Consider the following 17,069-nt stretch of genomic DNA (forward strand, 5'->3'; position numbering starts at 1 on the left):
TCATCATTCTGGGTTATTTCTCCTGCCAATAGATTCACATTTCTGGAGAATAAGGAGCTTGCTTCTGAAACTGGTGCAGAACTAGTACAACTCTGCCAGAGTTATGTGAGACAATCTGATATAAAAGGGTGTAAAATAGGTCCAGAATGGCAGGTCCACCAAGTTGTTGAGATTTGAAAAAAACGTGGATCTCGATTCTGTGGTTTCTGCTCCTTATAGTGGTCTGGACTCATATTCTAGATTGACACTGATGTGGGATTATGAACCCCAGATTATGAACCCAAATTCTGTCTCTCAGTTACATGCCCTGGGATAAGAACATATTTACTGTTTCTGTCTTGTAACAAACAAACTGGTTTTGACCTCAAATTGTGCATTGAGATTGTGAGCACAAACTTTTGCAGCCACATAGATGAAAACCCTGAAGACTACAGTATTTCCACAGCCACATCTATGGCTAAACTGGATAGGAGCCTGTTAGCATCCAGCATCCAGGGGACAGAAAGAGTGTGACATTCAGTCCTGGTCAGTGCATGGGTTTGTGCTGCTGGGTGAGCTACTCTGTGAACTGGTCATCAGACAGGATGTTTTTTTGCCAAGCTGGGGCTTTTGAAGCCAATCTCCCACTTGTTCCCTCTTTTGACACTTTATTTCACATTGAGGAGTGGTGTTGGAGCACACAAACTTGGTTTGTTTCAGCTAGATCTGCACTGGCAGGTGCACATAACTTACTTCCACTGCTAAAGGGCATCAATCCACAGAGGCAGACTAGAGATACTCAGAAGTAACACACACCCCAAATGCATAAATTGGGTCTCAGAAACAACCATTTTGCTCTAGAGTTTCTCACCGGTTCCTGTCCTAGTGTGGAACCTGCCTTCACAAGACCACACACAGCCCACGTGGGACAGTGAGTTTGGCCCCCTGGGAGCTTCAGGAAGGGAATTATTTAACAATGATACAGGAGATAAGGTGAAGAACATGTTGATCAAATTTAAAAGGGACTGTTCATATCAGCTTCAGGGAAAAGCTGTTGATAGAGCAGAATCTAACACCACTGAATTTTCCCCTCTGGAATTGCCAGGGCCTACAGAAGATGGTGACGCTGCCAGAGAGGCAGAAGCAAGTAGTGGGAAGGGTGGATAAAAATTTGTGTTTCTTCTTAAAAGCTGTTCTTCTGCACACTTGCTGCAAAAGAAGAAGAACTGAGGTATCCGCATTGTCCCCAAGTACTTACGTGAAATTAAATTTGCACATGCTTATCAGAGGGTAGAGCCCAAGGTCAAAAATTGGGATGAAGACAAGAATAAGAAGTGGATTTAAGAACTGCAATACAAAAGAATGGGAGTTTAGTGACTAGAAAGCAACTTTCAGTAATTAAACTCATAAAGCACTGTCCTCCAGAAATAATTCCATTAAATAAAGGACATGAACAAACACTTTCAAACCTCCTTTAAAAATATAATCATAGTTTGCAGTTTGACGGCTTCTGCAATTTAGGTTTCACAGGCACGAATGCATTTTGTTCATATCCTCCTCTCCAAGAGGTAAGCAAGCATCACCAGCCCCATTTCCCTGAAGAGAGAACTGAAGCATTATGTTTTTAGAGAGTACAAAACCCGCTGAAATGGAGGCAGGCAACCTTAGGGGCTGTGGTGGGACCTTACAACAGATCAGCAATAATGGAAACATCCTGGGACCTGAGCAAAATCCCAGAGGAACAGGCACTATTTTGTGAGATTGCCAATTTCTCATACTTGCACACAGCACGGGAGCCCCCCAGGAACTGCATCTCTCCTGGGAGGGCAGAGCTTGTCTGCCAGCCTGCAGTGGCAGAGCAAGAAAACAGAGAGCGATGGGAGAACAAGCAGAGAGAGATGCTCAGTCTCAGCTTTGAAGGAAGATTTTAGGGGAACAGAACAGCCTTGTATTTCTTCAGAGCTGTTCAGTGTAGGAACTGTAATCAACTGTGACAATATGGCACCATGTTAGAGCCTTCACATTTTCCTTTGCCCTGCAGGAAGGGAGGAAGGAAACATATTTCAGGTGTAACGCTGATCCCAGTGCAGAGCCATGTTAAAAGGATACACAGTTTGTATCCTCCACATGCCTGAACTAGTTCAAGACCTATTATAGTGGCATATCCTCCCACATCTCTGCATTATTCTGCAGGATTCAACCTCTGTGTTAGAACAGCCTTGGGGTCTTCCGAACATCAAGGCAATAAGCTTGCTTAAGAGCTAGTGAGCAGTAAGCAAGAGTCCACAGCGCACTAGTTATCAGGAGCACTTATCTTCAGAAGGACCAGAAATGGGCCACTGGTCCCAGCAGAAAAATAAGAATGAGAGAGAAAAAGAATTTCTAAAAGAATTTCCTACCCTAAAGTATTTTTACCTGCATTTGGTCAGGCTGAAGGACATATATTCCCTGAAACGAAAAGACATTCCAAGTGATTCACAAACACCATGATATGACAGTGTATGTGGTTGATGGCAAATAAGCAACCAGCCCACAGGATAGGCTTTAGCAGCAAAGGTGGTTTCCTCAAATGTTTTTCGTTGACACTTGACACTTGTCATCTAAAGACAAATAGCGTGATAAGAATCATTTTGCAGAAGCAAGCTGCGCTCAGCCCTTGATATATGGCAGCTGGGACACCGCCTGTCACAGGTACTGAAACCCATCTTTCAGACTGGCTCAGCCCTGACCTGGGTGAGTGGTGAGGGACAGGCACGTTAGTGTCCAAGCTGGGACCTGAATCCAGAGCTTCCTCCCCCTGCTTCTCTAATGGAAACGCCCAAATCCTGCAAGTGAATGCCCTCAAGTTTCAAGACCTCTGAGCTTTGTTGGCATTTGTCCCCAGCACCCCAAAAGGACAACAGAAGAGCACCCCTGAGCCAGTAGGCTGTACAAACACACATTTCTTCCCTCCATTTGCCAAAGGCACCAAATGGGCTTTGGTCAGCTGTTCAGCTGTAACTTCTTAGTTTGAGGAAAGAGTACTTCAGGTTTTACGAGCTGCTTCACCCTTGCACCACCGTGCTTAGCCCCTGCAATTGGGTGAGGCCAGCAGGGATGGATGGGGGGACCCCAGTCCCCAAAATAGGCAGATGAGCTGTCTCCAGGCAGGGGCTGGCATTTGTCCGAACTCCACACTATGCTTTTCATTTGAAATTAAGATGAAAAGAAAAGAGAAAAACATTAGGTAGGAAATGGTACCTTTCTGAGAAAGCACTGTGGGGATTTGTCTCCTGTCTGCCAGGCTTGCCCTGAGCTGAATGTGGAATGACTACCTGTCTCTGCTGGCAGCTGCCTCCTGGGAGAGTAAAAAGCACTGGGCACAGCAAAGAAGCCTTGCAATTAAAAGTATCAGGCAAATACCTTCTCCCCCTGCTACTTTGTGTACACTATACAAATGTGCCATTAGGAAACAAGCCTAAAACATTTCATCTCACACTAAATCACTCCCTGTTAACTCCAGTCTTCCTAGCTGAGCGCTTTGGCTGGAGAGGGCAAAAACATGGAATTTTGCAAACACAAACTCCAACAAGCCTAACAATGAAATTGCCCAAATGTTGCAGTTAATTTTCACCTTCATGGGTTGGGGCAGCTCACCATGGATGCTGAGAGGGAATGAGACTGAAATAAGCCAAAAATCCATCCAAGCTGGTGCAACAAAAACAACCCAAACAGTTTTCTTCTCCACCAGGGAGAGTTTAATAAGTGACTCCTGGCGATTTTTAGATGTTCTGCTACAGATCACTAAGTGCACGCAAGCACAACAGCAGAAAAGAAAGTTTCCAGATACACATCACAAAGACTTCAGGAACTTGCATTATTCTGCCTTTCTTGAGTAGGTAAAATATTACCCACTGTGTAGTCTTTTTCATGCCTCATTTGAATTAATTAAGCCTAATGAGTATCACATGCTGAGAGCCAAATTTTTAATGGGAGAGACATAGAAGGGCTCAAATTTGGGACCTTATGTCAATACTGAACTGTAAAATGGGTATTTATGATCTTAAATTCCGATGTGAACATCCACAGGTAAGATCTAGATGACTTATTAAAATATACATGTCTGGAAACTGGCCCTGGGTGGTGACATCTTGAGCCATACAGCTGATCCACATTTATCTGCCACTACACCCTGCCACTGACATCTTTGAAGTGCTTTATGGCTACTAATTAATCCTCACCACATCTCTACCCTATGCACAGGATTCCTGCTGATCCTTAGAGGCTTCATTAATGTATCACCAAGTCAGCCAGAGCAGAGGCACACAACTATAACAGCTCTCGTTATACCTTGCAAGGGCTGTGTGAACTTTCCCTGACTTCCCCCTTGCTTGGGGGGAGCAGTATGGAAACCCTACCTGCTCAAGGTCACGGAGCAGCCAGTTGCCAGCACGTCAGCACTCCTGACTTCGCAAGCTGCCGGTGGCTTCCCAGCCCTTGCTCCTTGCCGTGCCAAGATGTGCTGTGATGAATTGCACATGGCCACACAGAGCCCCTTACTTCTGATCATTGGAAGTGCAACTCATCCAGACTCGTTAAGCAGAAGCTCTTAGTACTGTAAGACTCCAATTAAAAAGCAAGAGCAGTGATATTACTACTAGTCTTGTCCCTGGTGACAGTAAGTACTTACAAAATCAGCATTCATCTTTGTGGCTTGCAAGGTCCACCTGGATCCCTAAGAAGAAAACAGACAGCTGTGAAGCCTTTAAGACTTTAAGACATCCTACAGAAGAGAAAACATGGAGATAGAGAAGACAATAGGGCTGGAGGTCTTATTTCCCCTGTCTATTCCTTCCCTTCCCTATATTGCCTGTCAGTAGGCATGGCACACTTCCTTCTCACCATTCTGTGCAGACTGCAAAGGCAGAACCAGCACTGACAATGGGTCAAGCCCCTAGACACCTAGGAGGGGTGTAGTGCTCCGTGTCCTCAGGGTGCTTTGGTACCGTACCTGCTGATCAAACAGGGCCCAGAACATCGGCAGTGGTATGAAGAGGAAGAGAACGCGTGTCACCATTTTAACCTCCCCAATCAGCTGTTTCTATAAAGGGAAGAGGCAGAAAGATAAGATGACAGGACAACACGAGCTTCCAGCCACAAAGCAAGAGAGCTCCAACGCCTCTCTACACGGCAGTTATTCATCACATTTACTCATGGGCATTTCTGCACTTCTGCATTTCAGTGCAGCACCTAAACTGTCCATTAAGGGTCAGGAGAGTACAGATATGGGAAGGGACAGGACGAGTGAAAGACTGGCATACATGAGGAGTGGTGTGGCCAGGCCAGTCTTAAGTCTGTCTGCCTCCCTGCCTTCCCCTTTCCACCTCCAAACCTGCGAGGTGAAGCATCACTTACCGAGTACTTTTCTGATGCCCAGTCGAGCCAGTGATCTCTCTTTGGAATATGATGGGAGCGGTTTTTCAGCCTGTTTTTAATAGCAAACTAGGGGAAAAAAATAGATGAATAGCTCCCGTGTGCCTGCCACCTTGTTTAAACTATTTCCTTTCCCTTTCAGAAGCTTTACATATCAGCCCTTGCCACATTCCCAGCTCAGGGCTGCCCTCCCCATCCCCAAAGGTACATGGTACCAGATAATTCTGCTGGACACATCCAAAATCTGCATGTGCAGGACTGGACACTTTATGACCAATTCTCTGCAGGAAAGGTTCTGTGGCATTGGTTAATTAAAGGCATGATGTGGGAATGAACAACTTCCTCAGCCTTTCAGAGACAAATCTGGCATTAGCCCCCCATAGACTTTCTTGCTTCATTTAAAACCTGATAGGTTACAAAGCTTTGAACATAATTTCTTCTTCCTTCTTTTCTGAAAGGCACCTGTTGGTTTGACCACTGTGCTGGGAAGGGAGCACCTCATTATCCACAGCAATGTCAAAACCAGAACTCTCCCTCCTTTCTTGCTCTGTAGGCCTGTCTTTGCATATTCCTGGTGCAGCCCATGTCTCATTCAGTCCTAGAGAAGCTTTCAAGTTCATTTCTCACTGAAGGAGAAATCAGTGACACCAAATTTTTAACTTGTTTGTTTATAATGCATGCTCCAGCCGCTGAACAGACTCTGGCAAGAAGAGTGGCAGCCTCACTTAGACACCCTATCCTTAAGATCTGGCTGCTTCCTCGAGGTAAATCTGTCACTAGCATTAACCTAGGCAAAAAGAAAACATTTGCTGAATGTTTTCAGCTTCCTGAAAAAGAAACATCAATCTCCACCCAAAACCAAGAAAGTATTTTTGCACATACTATATTCAGCTTACACACTATGAAAAATAATTGATAAGGCTATGCTGCAACTTCAGCAAGCATCTCTTGCATTTACAAGAGCATGCTCAACGTGCATAATATGAACACGTACTCTTACTGCCTGCTGAACTGAAAAACTTCGGTAAAATTGTTCAGCTGAAAAAAAAAGTCACATTTCTGATACTTAGTGAGTTTCTGAATTTTCCTTCTGGTTTCCTGCCTGTCTTTCAGCATCCCCCCCAGTGGTTCTACTTGGCATCAGTTAAACAGTTCATAGAACTATGGAAAAACAATTGAAATGCTGAAAGAATGAACTGGGACCTAAATGTGTTCCTTATTCCTTCTAGCTCATCAGCAATATATCCAGGAGCAGCATACAGAACTCCAAATGCCCCCTCCCCATTCCCTTTGTACTTTTCTGATCTGCAGCCCCAGAGTCGTGCATGAAAGAGAAGGAATGGCACATACTTACTCCAATGCATTTGCACACTTCAAGTAAGACATTCCCTTGTGGGGGCATTTTTCTGTACAGCCCACTTCCAGCAATGAACACAACTGAAAAATATTATAATCCAGAGGGGAATTCACATGGCTAAAGCTCAGCCCCAAACCCCATATTCAACAGAAATCCTCTCCCTTTAGGGCTTACAGGATTGCAATTTTATCAAACAAAACAAACATACAGGACACTATTCATGCCTTCAGATGGAAGAAAATGCAAGTTCCTACAAGAGGCAGTGTGAGTCCTACAAAGTGACTGCCATCTTCTCATAATCTGCTGTGGTACAACATGCACCTCCACATCCGATTCATGCAGGAAACCAGTGCTTTGAAAATTCCCCCATCTATGCTTTTTGTGGGCTAAACTTAAAATACAATCCATATTTAATTCCTGCATCTGATGTTGATGATACCTGTGCTGGAAACCATCCCCGAGTCATTGCAACCATGTGAGGATGAGTGCAGATCCAACACGGGCTCTGTGTATTGCATCTCACACACATTTCAATGGCAACTGCCAGCCCAACTCGCTAAGGCCACTGCCTCACACACTGGTGCTAAGGGAAATTACCTCCACTCATGGTTTCCATGGAAGGATGTGCAATTTAAGATATTGTTTTGCCTTGTTTTTCTCCCTCGAAGCACAAAAACATATGAAGCAAGGCTTCAAAATGTTGTCAGAGATGGAGCTATCCAATTACAGATCATTTGTCCTGCTCTTTGAGAGCCTTTGACTGCACTGCAATTCCAAAGATGTTAGCAGGGAGAAGCACAATAAAAGCTGAGCACGAAATCCATATAACAAAGCATTTTAAGCTAACCCAGTCACCGAGGTTGGTCCACAGCCAGTGGAGAAAAGTAGGCATTTTTATCCTAACATAGGAACGCTGCAGGAGATTCACCATTTCTCTTTTCTCACTATGAAGACCCTTTATGTCCTGTTTTGACTTGCAGAACTGTCAGAGAGGCATCTGAAGTCAGTTTAGGTGAATCTCAATCAGTCACTTGTCCAAAGTCACAGAGTGGGCAACTGCACTACCTCATTTCTAACATCTCTCCGTGGAGTCATTGGTACCTCCTAAGAGAGATTGATTAGGTTTGCTGAAATACCTCCTGGGGATGCCACTGACTCCATTGGGAACTGAGGTTCCTGCATTAAGTTTAGCATTTGAAATTAAATAATACCAGTCCTCTCTTATCTTTCAGAAACTGAAGCAGCTCAGACAATCTCGCTGCATAAGATTTCCATTCTGCCTCTAAACCCGTCCTCGTTTTCCAGCATCACAGGGAGGGGGCCAGTCTGGACTGGAAGGGTATTTTCTCCAGTCCTGCACACTGCTCACATAGTCAAATATATCACATCCAAGAGCATTTTAGCATGTTACAAAAGAACAGAGCTGCTTTTCCAGGGCGGGCTGTGGAATCTGGCAGCAGGACACTAGCTAAAAACACATTTCGACCGATGGCCTCACTGAAACTGCAGTATTTACATGTCCATTTTCCCCTGGGCAACTACTACTATCCTGCTGGAAACTTTCAGCACAGAGAAGCCTGTGCTGCCTTAAACTGATAGGAGTAGGCCATGTGGGAAAAGAGAAGCTGCTCAGGCCCATGACCACGCACTTTTAGAAAATAATTGCTGTAACACTGGCTGTGGCCTGATGACATTTCTTCAGTGTGCTGATCCTTCTGCCGGATGGAAGTTCGAGGGGGAAAAGCAGCACTCACATTCTCTGGGGGATGAACTTTTCAAATCACAGATGCTATGGTGAAATCAAACAATTGCTTGGTCTCTCAATTAAGCTAACAAGCTGAATGAGAAGTCACCCCATGCTGTGTCTAAACCTCTCAAATGGAGCATAATAAGGGGACTGCTCCCCTCAGTCGCTTGCAACTGTGAAACTAAAGCTAATGGGGTGTCCTCTATATTGGTTACTGAGGAGTAACTGTAGAAATGTAGAAATTGCTAGGTATTTGACAGGGGTTGAAGAAGAAGTCTTGACAGTACATTAATGGGGGCTAAGATGCAAGCTTTAGGGAGTAGGATGATTGCGGCTGCCTCCGGACTCTTGGGCAATGAGGGCTTATTATTGCAACATAATAATAGGCTGTCACTATAATTGTGGGAATTACTTCAGCCAAGCAAACTGAGACAGCTCGGAATAAAGTAGCATCTCATTCAGCTTCTTCTGGGATTTCTGGGTGGCAAACAGATTCTGAGGCAAAAGTCTGATCCATTAAAGATGTCCCCGAGCTACAAAAAGCCTGTGCAAAGGTTAGAAATGTCATACTAAGCTTCTCTTCTGTGAGTTGGGGAACTTTGAGGGCTGCTCAGATGGCAGCTCAAAGACCTAACTTACTGACAAGCAAAGCTATAGTCCGTCAGGAGAATGATTTTGGTGCCTCCCTTTGTTATATTGAACAAGGTAACTGTACTGTGATACACCCACTAGACCACTCGCTCACCAGCGTCATGCTATAGGATCGCAGGATGACCACTGTCTGCCCACCACTGAGTGAACCATGTGTTTTTTGTTGCTGTTCTGAACTGTGAAATTGTTGGATGACCTTGTACCCTTGAGCTTCCCATCACAGTATCCATCCAGAGCTGGTAAACTTGTGCATTTTCTCATCTATAAGTGGACTCACAAATGGTAACTACTACTAGAAGCATTATAGTTTTCACTCACCAAGTGCCAACACCATCAGTGCTGCTGGGACACCAAAAGCCAGTGCATAACAATCCTCTCCAAAACATTTCACATCCCCTAAAAAGGAAGTCAGAAATAAAAGCATCTCATTACAGTCAGACTTATGTTACCTGGGTCTTTGATTTGCTTCCCTTAAATCAGTCACTTCTCTTAGCTTTAAATCTTCTTTGCTGGTGCTTGACACTGTGAATTGAATCTCCTTGAAACAGTTGTCCTCCCCTGACGAGGACAATTTGGAAGCAGGGTTAGTGTCTGCCAGCAGCAGCAGCTGATAATGGGATATTGATCAGAAGAGCAGAAGGGAAAGGGCAGACAAATAGGTAGAAAGAAGTGGTAGGAACCGTAATTTGGAAAAAACAAAACAAAACAAAACAAAATAACCTCAAATCGTTATGTATTTGCATAGATCTAAGCAATCAGTACCATGTTTCCACATTATTTGTGCCAGCTTCATGAATTTTTGAGCTAGAAACCCAAATCTGACTTCCTAGTAACCTACAGTGGACAAGGCAGAAGGAAAATCCCCTACTCCTAAACAAGTGGGAGCCATTAGACCTAATGCTCTGGTTGCATCTCCAGTTCCCTTGCTCTCCTCCTTCCCAAACTCACGAGAGGCTGCCTGCTCCAGGTGTCAGGTCCTGCCCACCAGGAAGCCAGGTTTGTCAGAGCACGGCTTCGACTGATCTGAGGTATGGTTCACTGAAACCCTGGGCCTCTTGGCCTAGCTCAGTTCTCACCCCGCATGAGTTCAGCAGGCCGGCTGCAAACAGCAGACCAGCAGTGTGGTCTAGGTCTGTGTGCCAGTGGCTACAAATCACTGCAATCTTACGTGGAGCAAAACCAAATAAATATGACTAAAATAAACCAACACAGTTAACAGGAAAACAACCCATGAAGCTTTCAGTTGTTCCTGTTTGCTGTCCCTGGGCAGTCATGGTCAGCTGCATAGCTGTGTGCAGTGCCTAACACTTATTTGCTTATTTTCAGTAAATTAGCTGAGTTCCAACTGGCAGCAAGACCTTATGGACACACTGAACTTTTGACATGCAAAATGAGTTGGACTTCTCCACCTAAAAATATCCTGCACTTCTGCCAAATGTCTAAGAGCAACATTTCTTGCTTTTCCAGGAAAAGCTTTCACACTTAGCAGAAATTGTACTCTTTCCCCATCCTCTCCACCTTATTTCCACATTGCAACTAGTTTATTGGTACTCTGCGTTGGCACGAGTTTGGATGTTCCAAAGGGACCAGATTTTCATCAGCCCCCTGACTACACCAAGCGAGAGTCCCTCCCCAGGGTAACGCTGGCTGTGGAGAGGGAACATTTGCCTTGGCCTGAACATGGGGCTGTAAATGTGAGACAAAGCACAACTGCCCACAGCCTTGTGAAACGAACGGCCTGTTGAAATAGCCGCTCCAAACAAAGAAAGCTTCCTGGAGGCTACAGGGTGGAAGGGAAAAAATTGCTAGTGAGTGTGAAGGCTACTTTGTCCCTGTCCCCATCCCCTTCACCTATGGCCTGCTACCCTCCTGCCCTCCCTCTGCCTCTGTGTCTGTATTTACAGCACGCCAATCCCTTGGTTTCTGGGCACTACAATACAATGAAGGAAACAGCAGCAAGGCTAGAATGTAAAGTAGGTCTTAAGTGGGGCAGAGGCCTGTGCTTTGTCCTCAAGGCTAATTGCTCAGGGCTGCAATCTTGCAAGCAGACCCCAGCAGACATGCCTGGGTGCCAGGACAGAGTCCTCCAGCAGTCAGCAGTGCCCTGTGGGACGGTGAAGGTGGGGCTCCACAACCAGCCCTGATAATTCGTTCGGTCCTGATGCCTGCCCACGATGCCAAAGATCAATTCCCACCCACAGGTTACCTACGGGCAAGACAGGGAACAATCCCTCACTGGCCAGAAGGAAGTTTAGCTGACCATTTAGTTCTTTCCACCTCCCATATTTTAATTCGACAGTTCAGGCTGGCTTTGAAATACAGCTGGGAATGTGTTTTTTGCGACTTGTCTGCTGCTAGTACCATAAATCTGTTACGCTGCTACGGCAGGATTAACAAGGCGTAAATGCAATACAGTGGCCAATCCGGAGATAATGTAATTTCTGCCATTCAGTTGTCATAAGAGCCCAACAATGCACAGCAGAGTAGTCAGAGGGCAGCTAATTTATTGTCTTATTCTAAATCAACACTGACCTCTTAATACAGGAGTTACAAACGTGGAGATCAAACTTCCAGCATTAATGGATAAATAGAAGACGGAAAAAAACTTGCTTCTCTCCGAGGTCTAAAACAAGAGAAGACAATATCAATGTCACGGCTAATGCACAGCATCGGGGTTGCAAATTGAACGCTATCAATTCTCTTGTTAGGAAGGCTGGGTAAATATTGACACGCAGTGCATAAAATGTTAAGCAAACAAGCTTGCCTTCAGGTGATGGTAAAAGCTCACACAAATCAGCTCACGTTACTTAAGAAGCGCTTTGGGGCTTTTTGGCATTTCGGAAGAAAAGCCACTGCTTGGAGAGTGCTGTGGGATTGGAAGGGGAGAGCATTTACTTATTCAGAACAAGTAGCATGATTCAGATCCTCTGGCACCTAATTCAATCCAATTTGGCGTGGCTTGGCAAGCTCATCATTTGTTCCCATGTCTGAGCTCTTTTTTTCCCCTCCTCTCTTACTATGTAAAAACAGAAAAAGAAACCTGCATAGATTGAGGGGTTGTTAAAGACAGCATAGATGAGAGTGGCAGCAAATGAGAGGGATCCAACAGGCAGGAGATTACCAAGCTGAGGCCAGTCAACCTCAAACTAATAGGGTAAATTAAATCTACAGGAGCAAATTCAAGAGCCTGACTGAGGGTTGAACTCCAAGAGAAGAGTTCAAAATTCAACTGATGTTGTAACATGCTACAGTCCATACAGCCAAAGGACTCCTGTTGATCTTCTTGCCTCCCACATAATTCCCAATTTGGAGGCAATCAAGAACTTGATTTGGTGCTTCCCACAGAAGTAATGTATGAAGGGATTCACTCCAAAGCAGTCTTTCCTTGTTTGCAGGGGAGACACACCTGCACAGATACATGCACACACAGTGCTAAACCTCCTCCCCGTGCCTGGGTGGGCCAGTAGAGTGGAGAAAGAAGAGAAGGCAACCTGGCCTACACCACACTCGTCTGTATCACCAGCTACTGGACATCTGAGCTGGGGAAACCAGCATCTAAGGACAGCCCAAGCCCGGGCAGATGATATGTTTTATATGTATTTAGGCTTCACTCCAAGCTGTCACCAGGTCCTGCAATGGTAGTGGGCAAATTGCCTGGGACATGGCTTGGGTAGAGCACCTTAGGGCACCTGGAGCTTTGGTAGAGCTCCTTAGGGCACCTGGAGCCTCATCTCTCTGACCTGAGCACGTTTTTGACCGGGAAACTTTAATTCATCTCAATGTGAGGAAGATCCCCAGAGGTCTGGTTTTGCCTCCTCTCCTTCAAACACATCTTGCTCCCTTAGACAACAATAGTCACAAGGCTGGAAAACAGAAGAAAATGTGAAGAATTGCAGACGTGTAAAGAGGACATCTCATAAGGAATGAAGCCTGGGATCCCAAAATGACCATGGTGCAGCCAACAGGTACTTTGTATGGCAAGAAGCTTCTTACCGCAGCAGCTCATTGAGGGGAGGATGGGCAGGCAGGAGAGCACAGGAGGACTTTCTTTATGTCACCTTGTGAAGTAGGTACTGGGAAGGTGAGGCTGAGTCCCATCACCTCCCACCAGCACCCATCAGGGGTGCTGGGTGTCCCCTGGCTTGGGTGAAGGGCTTTTTGGCTTGCCCCAGCACAGTTATGAAGGTATCCCATCAGCTTGAGTTTTTGGCTCTTGCAGGATTTTATTTCCTAGCACATCTCAGAATCTAATCCATACGTCACTCATAAGTGATTTACCCTGGATTAAAGAACTGGTAGGCCTTACAATCATTATCTCTTGTTCCTATGGTGAACAGCAAACAGCAATGAATCTTACTGCCTCCTAAATTCCATTTCTGTCCTCACCAAAATTTTTGGATACCTGCTATTTTCTAGTGCTAAGCTAATAAAAGTAAATTTTCTTCTTCATTCTACCTCTGTGACTAGTTATTTGTCACCATAAAGAAATCCAGAAAAATCAGTAGCCTCAGCAAACTCTCCTGATCACAGAATAGCCCTGCCATGGCTTGATATGGTACTGCAGAAGAGTCCTCACTCCTGACCTCTTCTATTCAAATTCTTATGATATATCTATAACCTCTCATATCTGAACAACTCAGAATTTCTGAGAGTTGAGCAAGACTCAAGCACAAAGCTCTCGACGTGATAAAGTCTAGAGCAACAATTACCAAAACCAGTGTGCTGATAAGAGGCCAGTGATTTGGGGCGTCTCATTTCACACATTTACAAATTTCAGAGATGGAAAAAATGGTCAGAGAAGCAGAAGCGAGTACAAAACTAATGACCTAGCAGCTTGTAAATTACACCCAAATTCCTTCTTTACTTTCTTAATCTTTGGAGCAGACATACATTAGTAACATGACTTGGATTAGCTAATTTGAGGAAAAGGTACTGTACGTTATAATCCTGATCTCCTTGGCAACAGGGGAAAAAAAAAAAACAGAAACAAAGAGAAAGCTATTTAGTACCTTAAAAACCATACCACACTGTTTGAAAGCAGCTTTGGTCTTTAATTAATAAACACAGCAGCCTGTGCATTTATATATCATATCATAAATACAATTTTGTTCAAGCATTCTTAGCCTGGACTGCTAATCCTATAGACGAGGATGCTTGGAAATCTGCAGATAAATCTGCTTTCCCTATCTGATCTCCTGCTGTATCGGTCTCCATCGCTGCTTGTAGTAGTACAGTTCTCAAACTGGCAGATCCAAGAATTTACAAAGCACTCTAAAGAAAACCAGACTAACGGTGTGCATTTGCCTCAAAACCTAAATTTGTCTTTATGTGGGAACCGCAGGGGCAATTTATTTATTAATTTTACACGCAGAACTACCACATCCCTAGTTTCCAGATTGAGCAACTAAGCCTGTGCACTTAAGGGTTCAGCCGAAGTTTATTGGTGTCCTGAAAACTGATGTCCTGAAAATTGAGGGGGAATCAAACTCTTCATTTTGTTGGGAATTTTCAAAACTTATTTCACCCTACCTTGGGCAGAAGATGAAAGACATAGGAAGTGTTCCCAAACAACACTCTGGAGGGGAGAAAAGTATTCTGGTTGGCCCCAAACCTTCCATCCCTTACAAAATCAAAACTTCTCATTCCTATTTTAAAGACTTAAATTTCCTACTGCACAGCATAAAACCTTTTTTTCTTCTGAAAGACAAAGTAATTTCAAAATGGTAAAATACAAACTTTCTATTCTGAAAAGAATGAATAGAGCAGAACATACTGTCCTTATCAGAGGGCTTTTTACAGTTTTCTTTTTCTAAATTAGTTTCCCTTGAAGGCAACACACAGAGGAATGTCTGAGCCTTAGCGTTTGATAAATTTGTTGGAGAGGTGTAGTCTGACTGCTGGAGAATGGGCACAGTCCCACACAACCACAGGCAATTCAGGTTTTTCTCTGTAACTCAGTTGTGACTGTAAGTTCGGGATAATAATATTATGTGCCTGACTGGGGTGCAGAGATTCATTAGCTGAAGTCTATAAAACACTCTGAAGATAAGTGGTACATATTATCATACTGTAATTAGGTGGTAATTGAAAGATGCTGGATAAACATTATTAATCATTAATATTCATAGAAGTAGCACTTCTGAAGATGCTGCTGTAACACCTGTTACAATCCTTTTGGGACAGCTATTAGCGCTGCGAGCTGGGATGCCCACATGCTGGTATGCGCGCAGCATATTCCCAGAGCACATGTGCTGTACTGCCAGCCTGCTTCTGGAGACTGAGGAGGCTGGTGACCACCAGCTGATTGCTGCTCCCTCTTCCAAAGCATCCTCTAAAGCACCAGGGCTGACGGACAGCACAGGATGGGCCCTCCTGCAGAAGGATCTGCTTTGAAAAAGTGACCATGAAACATGTTGGGTTTTGTTACCCCTTATTATTCAACCGTAAGCTTCATCACTTTAGTATGACAGAGTTCATGTGTAGAAAGAACAAGGCTTCTCCACATTTTGAAACTGTCATTCTAGTCTGTTTTATTTATTCGTTAAATGCTGACTACATGCTGGGACATTGCAATAGACAAACAACAAACTGCCCTACAGGGCTCCCATCCCTTGTCCAAGGCCAAGGGGCCATCGCTTATCCAACTCCACTAGTGCCTTTCCTGACAGACCATTATTCTAGTGTCCTTATTCAATACCTCTGCTGACAGAGATTTCCATCTTCCAAAAGTCCCAGTCTTTCTCAGTACTTTTCTTGACCTATTTCTGGAATTCTTTTCCTGCTGTCAATCCTAAATAATCCTTATTGATTTTAAAAGCCTTCTCATCACAGACTCAAACACTTATTTTCTTCCTTGTAGTAGAGACCTTCTGTGACTCATGTCATTCAGAGAAGTTGCTGATTTGAATACTGTCTTTGAGAAAAATGAAATTTTATGTTAGATCAACATAAATCTAAGTGTTTAATTTCAGGTCAATCTGAAAATAATGCTTTTCACCTTGAAGTAGTGCTTTCTGACCTGCTTCACTTCAAGCTCAACCTTATCCCTGGTTGAGCTACTGTGTTGCATAACAGGAGTTTAAGATTGGTGCATTACAGGACATGGGGACCAGGGCTAAACACTTGTGGTGGACAATGAGGATGTGAAGCTACTGGATTGTGATTCACAGGATCCAATACAAGCAGAGCTTCCCAGCTCTTCAGAACTTTCCATTCTGGAATAACTAGAAAACGTTCTGGATACACTTGGTACTAGAACTGTCTTTGAAAGGCTAGAATTTTCTACAGTTCTTTCTGAAAAACATCTAAGACAGACTATGACTGGTGCCTGTTTTGAGGGAAAGTTCCCAGGAAAGCACAGAGCCTGGTGATACAACTTTCTCTTTCATCTGATGTGTTGCACTGCAGTGTGTTATAATCACACCTGTTAAACTGGTTCTGAAATAGCTACCTTTCCATACTGTGCCATACAGGACCTTCCAAATACTTTGACATCCCATTAACATTTGGATTATTTGATGCAGTTATGACCTATCCTTCCTGATATCAATCCCGTTCCATTAGTGTTTTCCTTTCCTGAAGCATCCCGATTCTTTCAAGTCTCATGCAAACCATCCTACTACATCTTTTCCTAGCAAATGGGACCTTATTCTAGTACAAAAGAATCTGATCACACAAACATCCTCATAAAGTAACCAGACACTGCGGAGTTTAGGAAATAAATGAAATCTTACATGTTCCTCTTCAAACTGGTCCCCACCAAATGCAGAGACACAGGGCTTGATACCTCCCGTTCCAAGGGCGATCAAAAACAGACCAACCATAGACAGGACCCTTCATGCAAGAACAAAAACAACACCATTGCAGAACCTTTCCAGCGCTTAGGAGAGCATGTTAGTGTCACCCAACCACAATTCCTCTGAT

General features: G+C 44.2%; 1 protein-coding gene across 9 annotated transcripts in view; it reads right to left on the reverse strand.

The window, feature by feature from the left end:
• The window catches only part of SLC15A2 (solute carrier family 15 member 2), a 78,459-nt gene that overhangs the window by 22,242 nt on the left and 39,148 nt on the right, over positions 1-17,069 (reverse strand). For 8 of the 9 annotated variants that reach the window (XM_066999199.1, XM_066999198.1, XM_048072225.2 and 5 more), the window contains 9 exons: positions 16,880-16,979; positions 11,679-11,769; positions 9,465-9,542; positions 6,746-6,828; positions 5,374-5,460; positions 4,970-5,059; positions 4,649-4,693; positions 2,395-2,427; positions 1,238-1,326 (listed from right to left, as the gene is read on the reverse strand). In XM_066999199.1, coding sequence (XP_066855300.1) covers positions 1,238-1,326; positions 2,395-2,427; positions 4,649-4,693; positions 4,970-5,059; positions 5,374-5,460; positions 6,746-6,828; positions 9,465-9,542; positions 11,679-11,769; positions 16,880-16,979 — 696 coding nt within the window. The remainder of the gene's footprint in view (positions 1-1,237; positions 1,327-2,394; positions 2,428-4,648; positions 4,694-4,969; positions 5,060-5,373; positions 5,461-6,745; positions 6,829-9,464; positions 9,543-11,678; positions 11,770-16,879; positions 16,980-17,069) is intronic. The other variant, XM_066999200.1, reaches the window with a different exon arrangement.

The sequence above is a fragment of the Anser cygnoides genome, chromosome 6 (assembly GCF_040182565.1).
Source record: "Anser cygnoides isolate HZ-2024a breed goose chromosome 6, Taihu_goose_T2T_genome, whole genome shotgun sequence".
Taxonomy (NCBI): domain Eukaryota; kingdom Metazoa; phylum Chordata; class Aves; order Anseriformes; family Anatidae; genus Anser; species Anser cygnoides.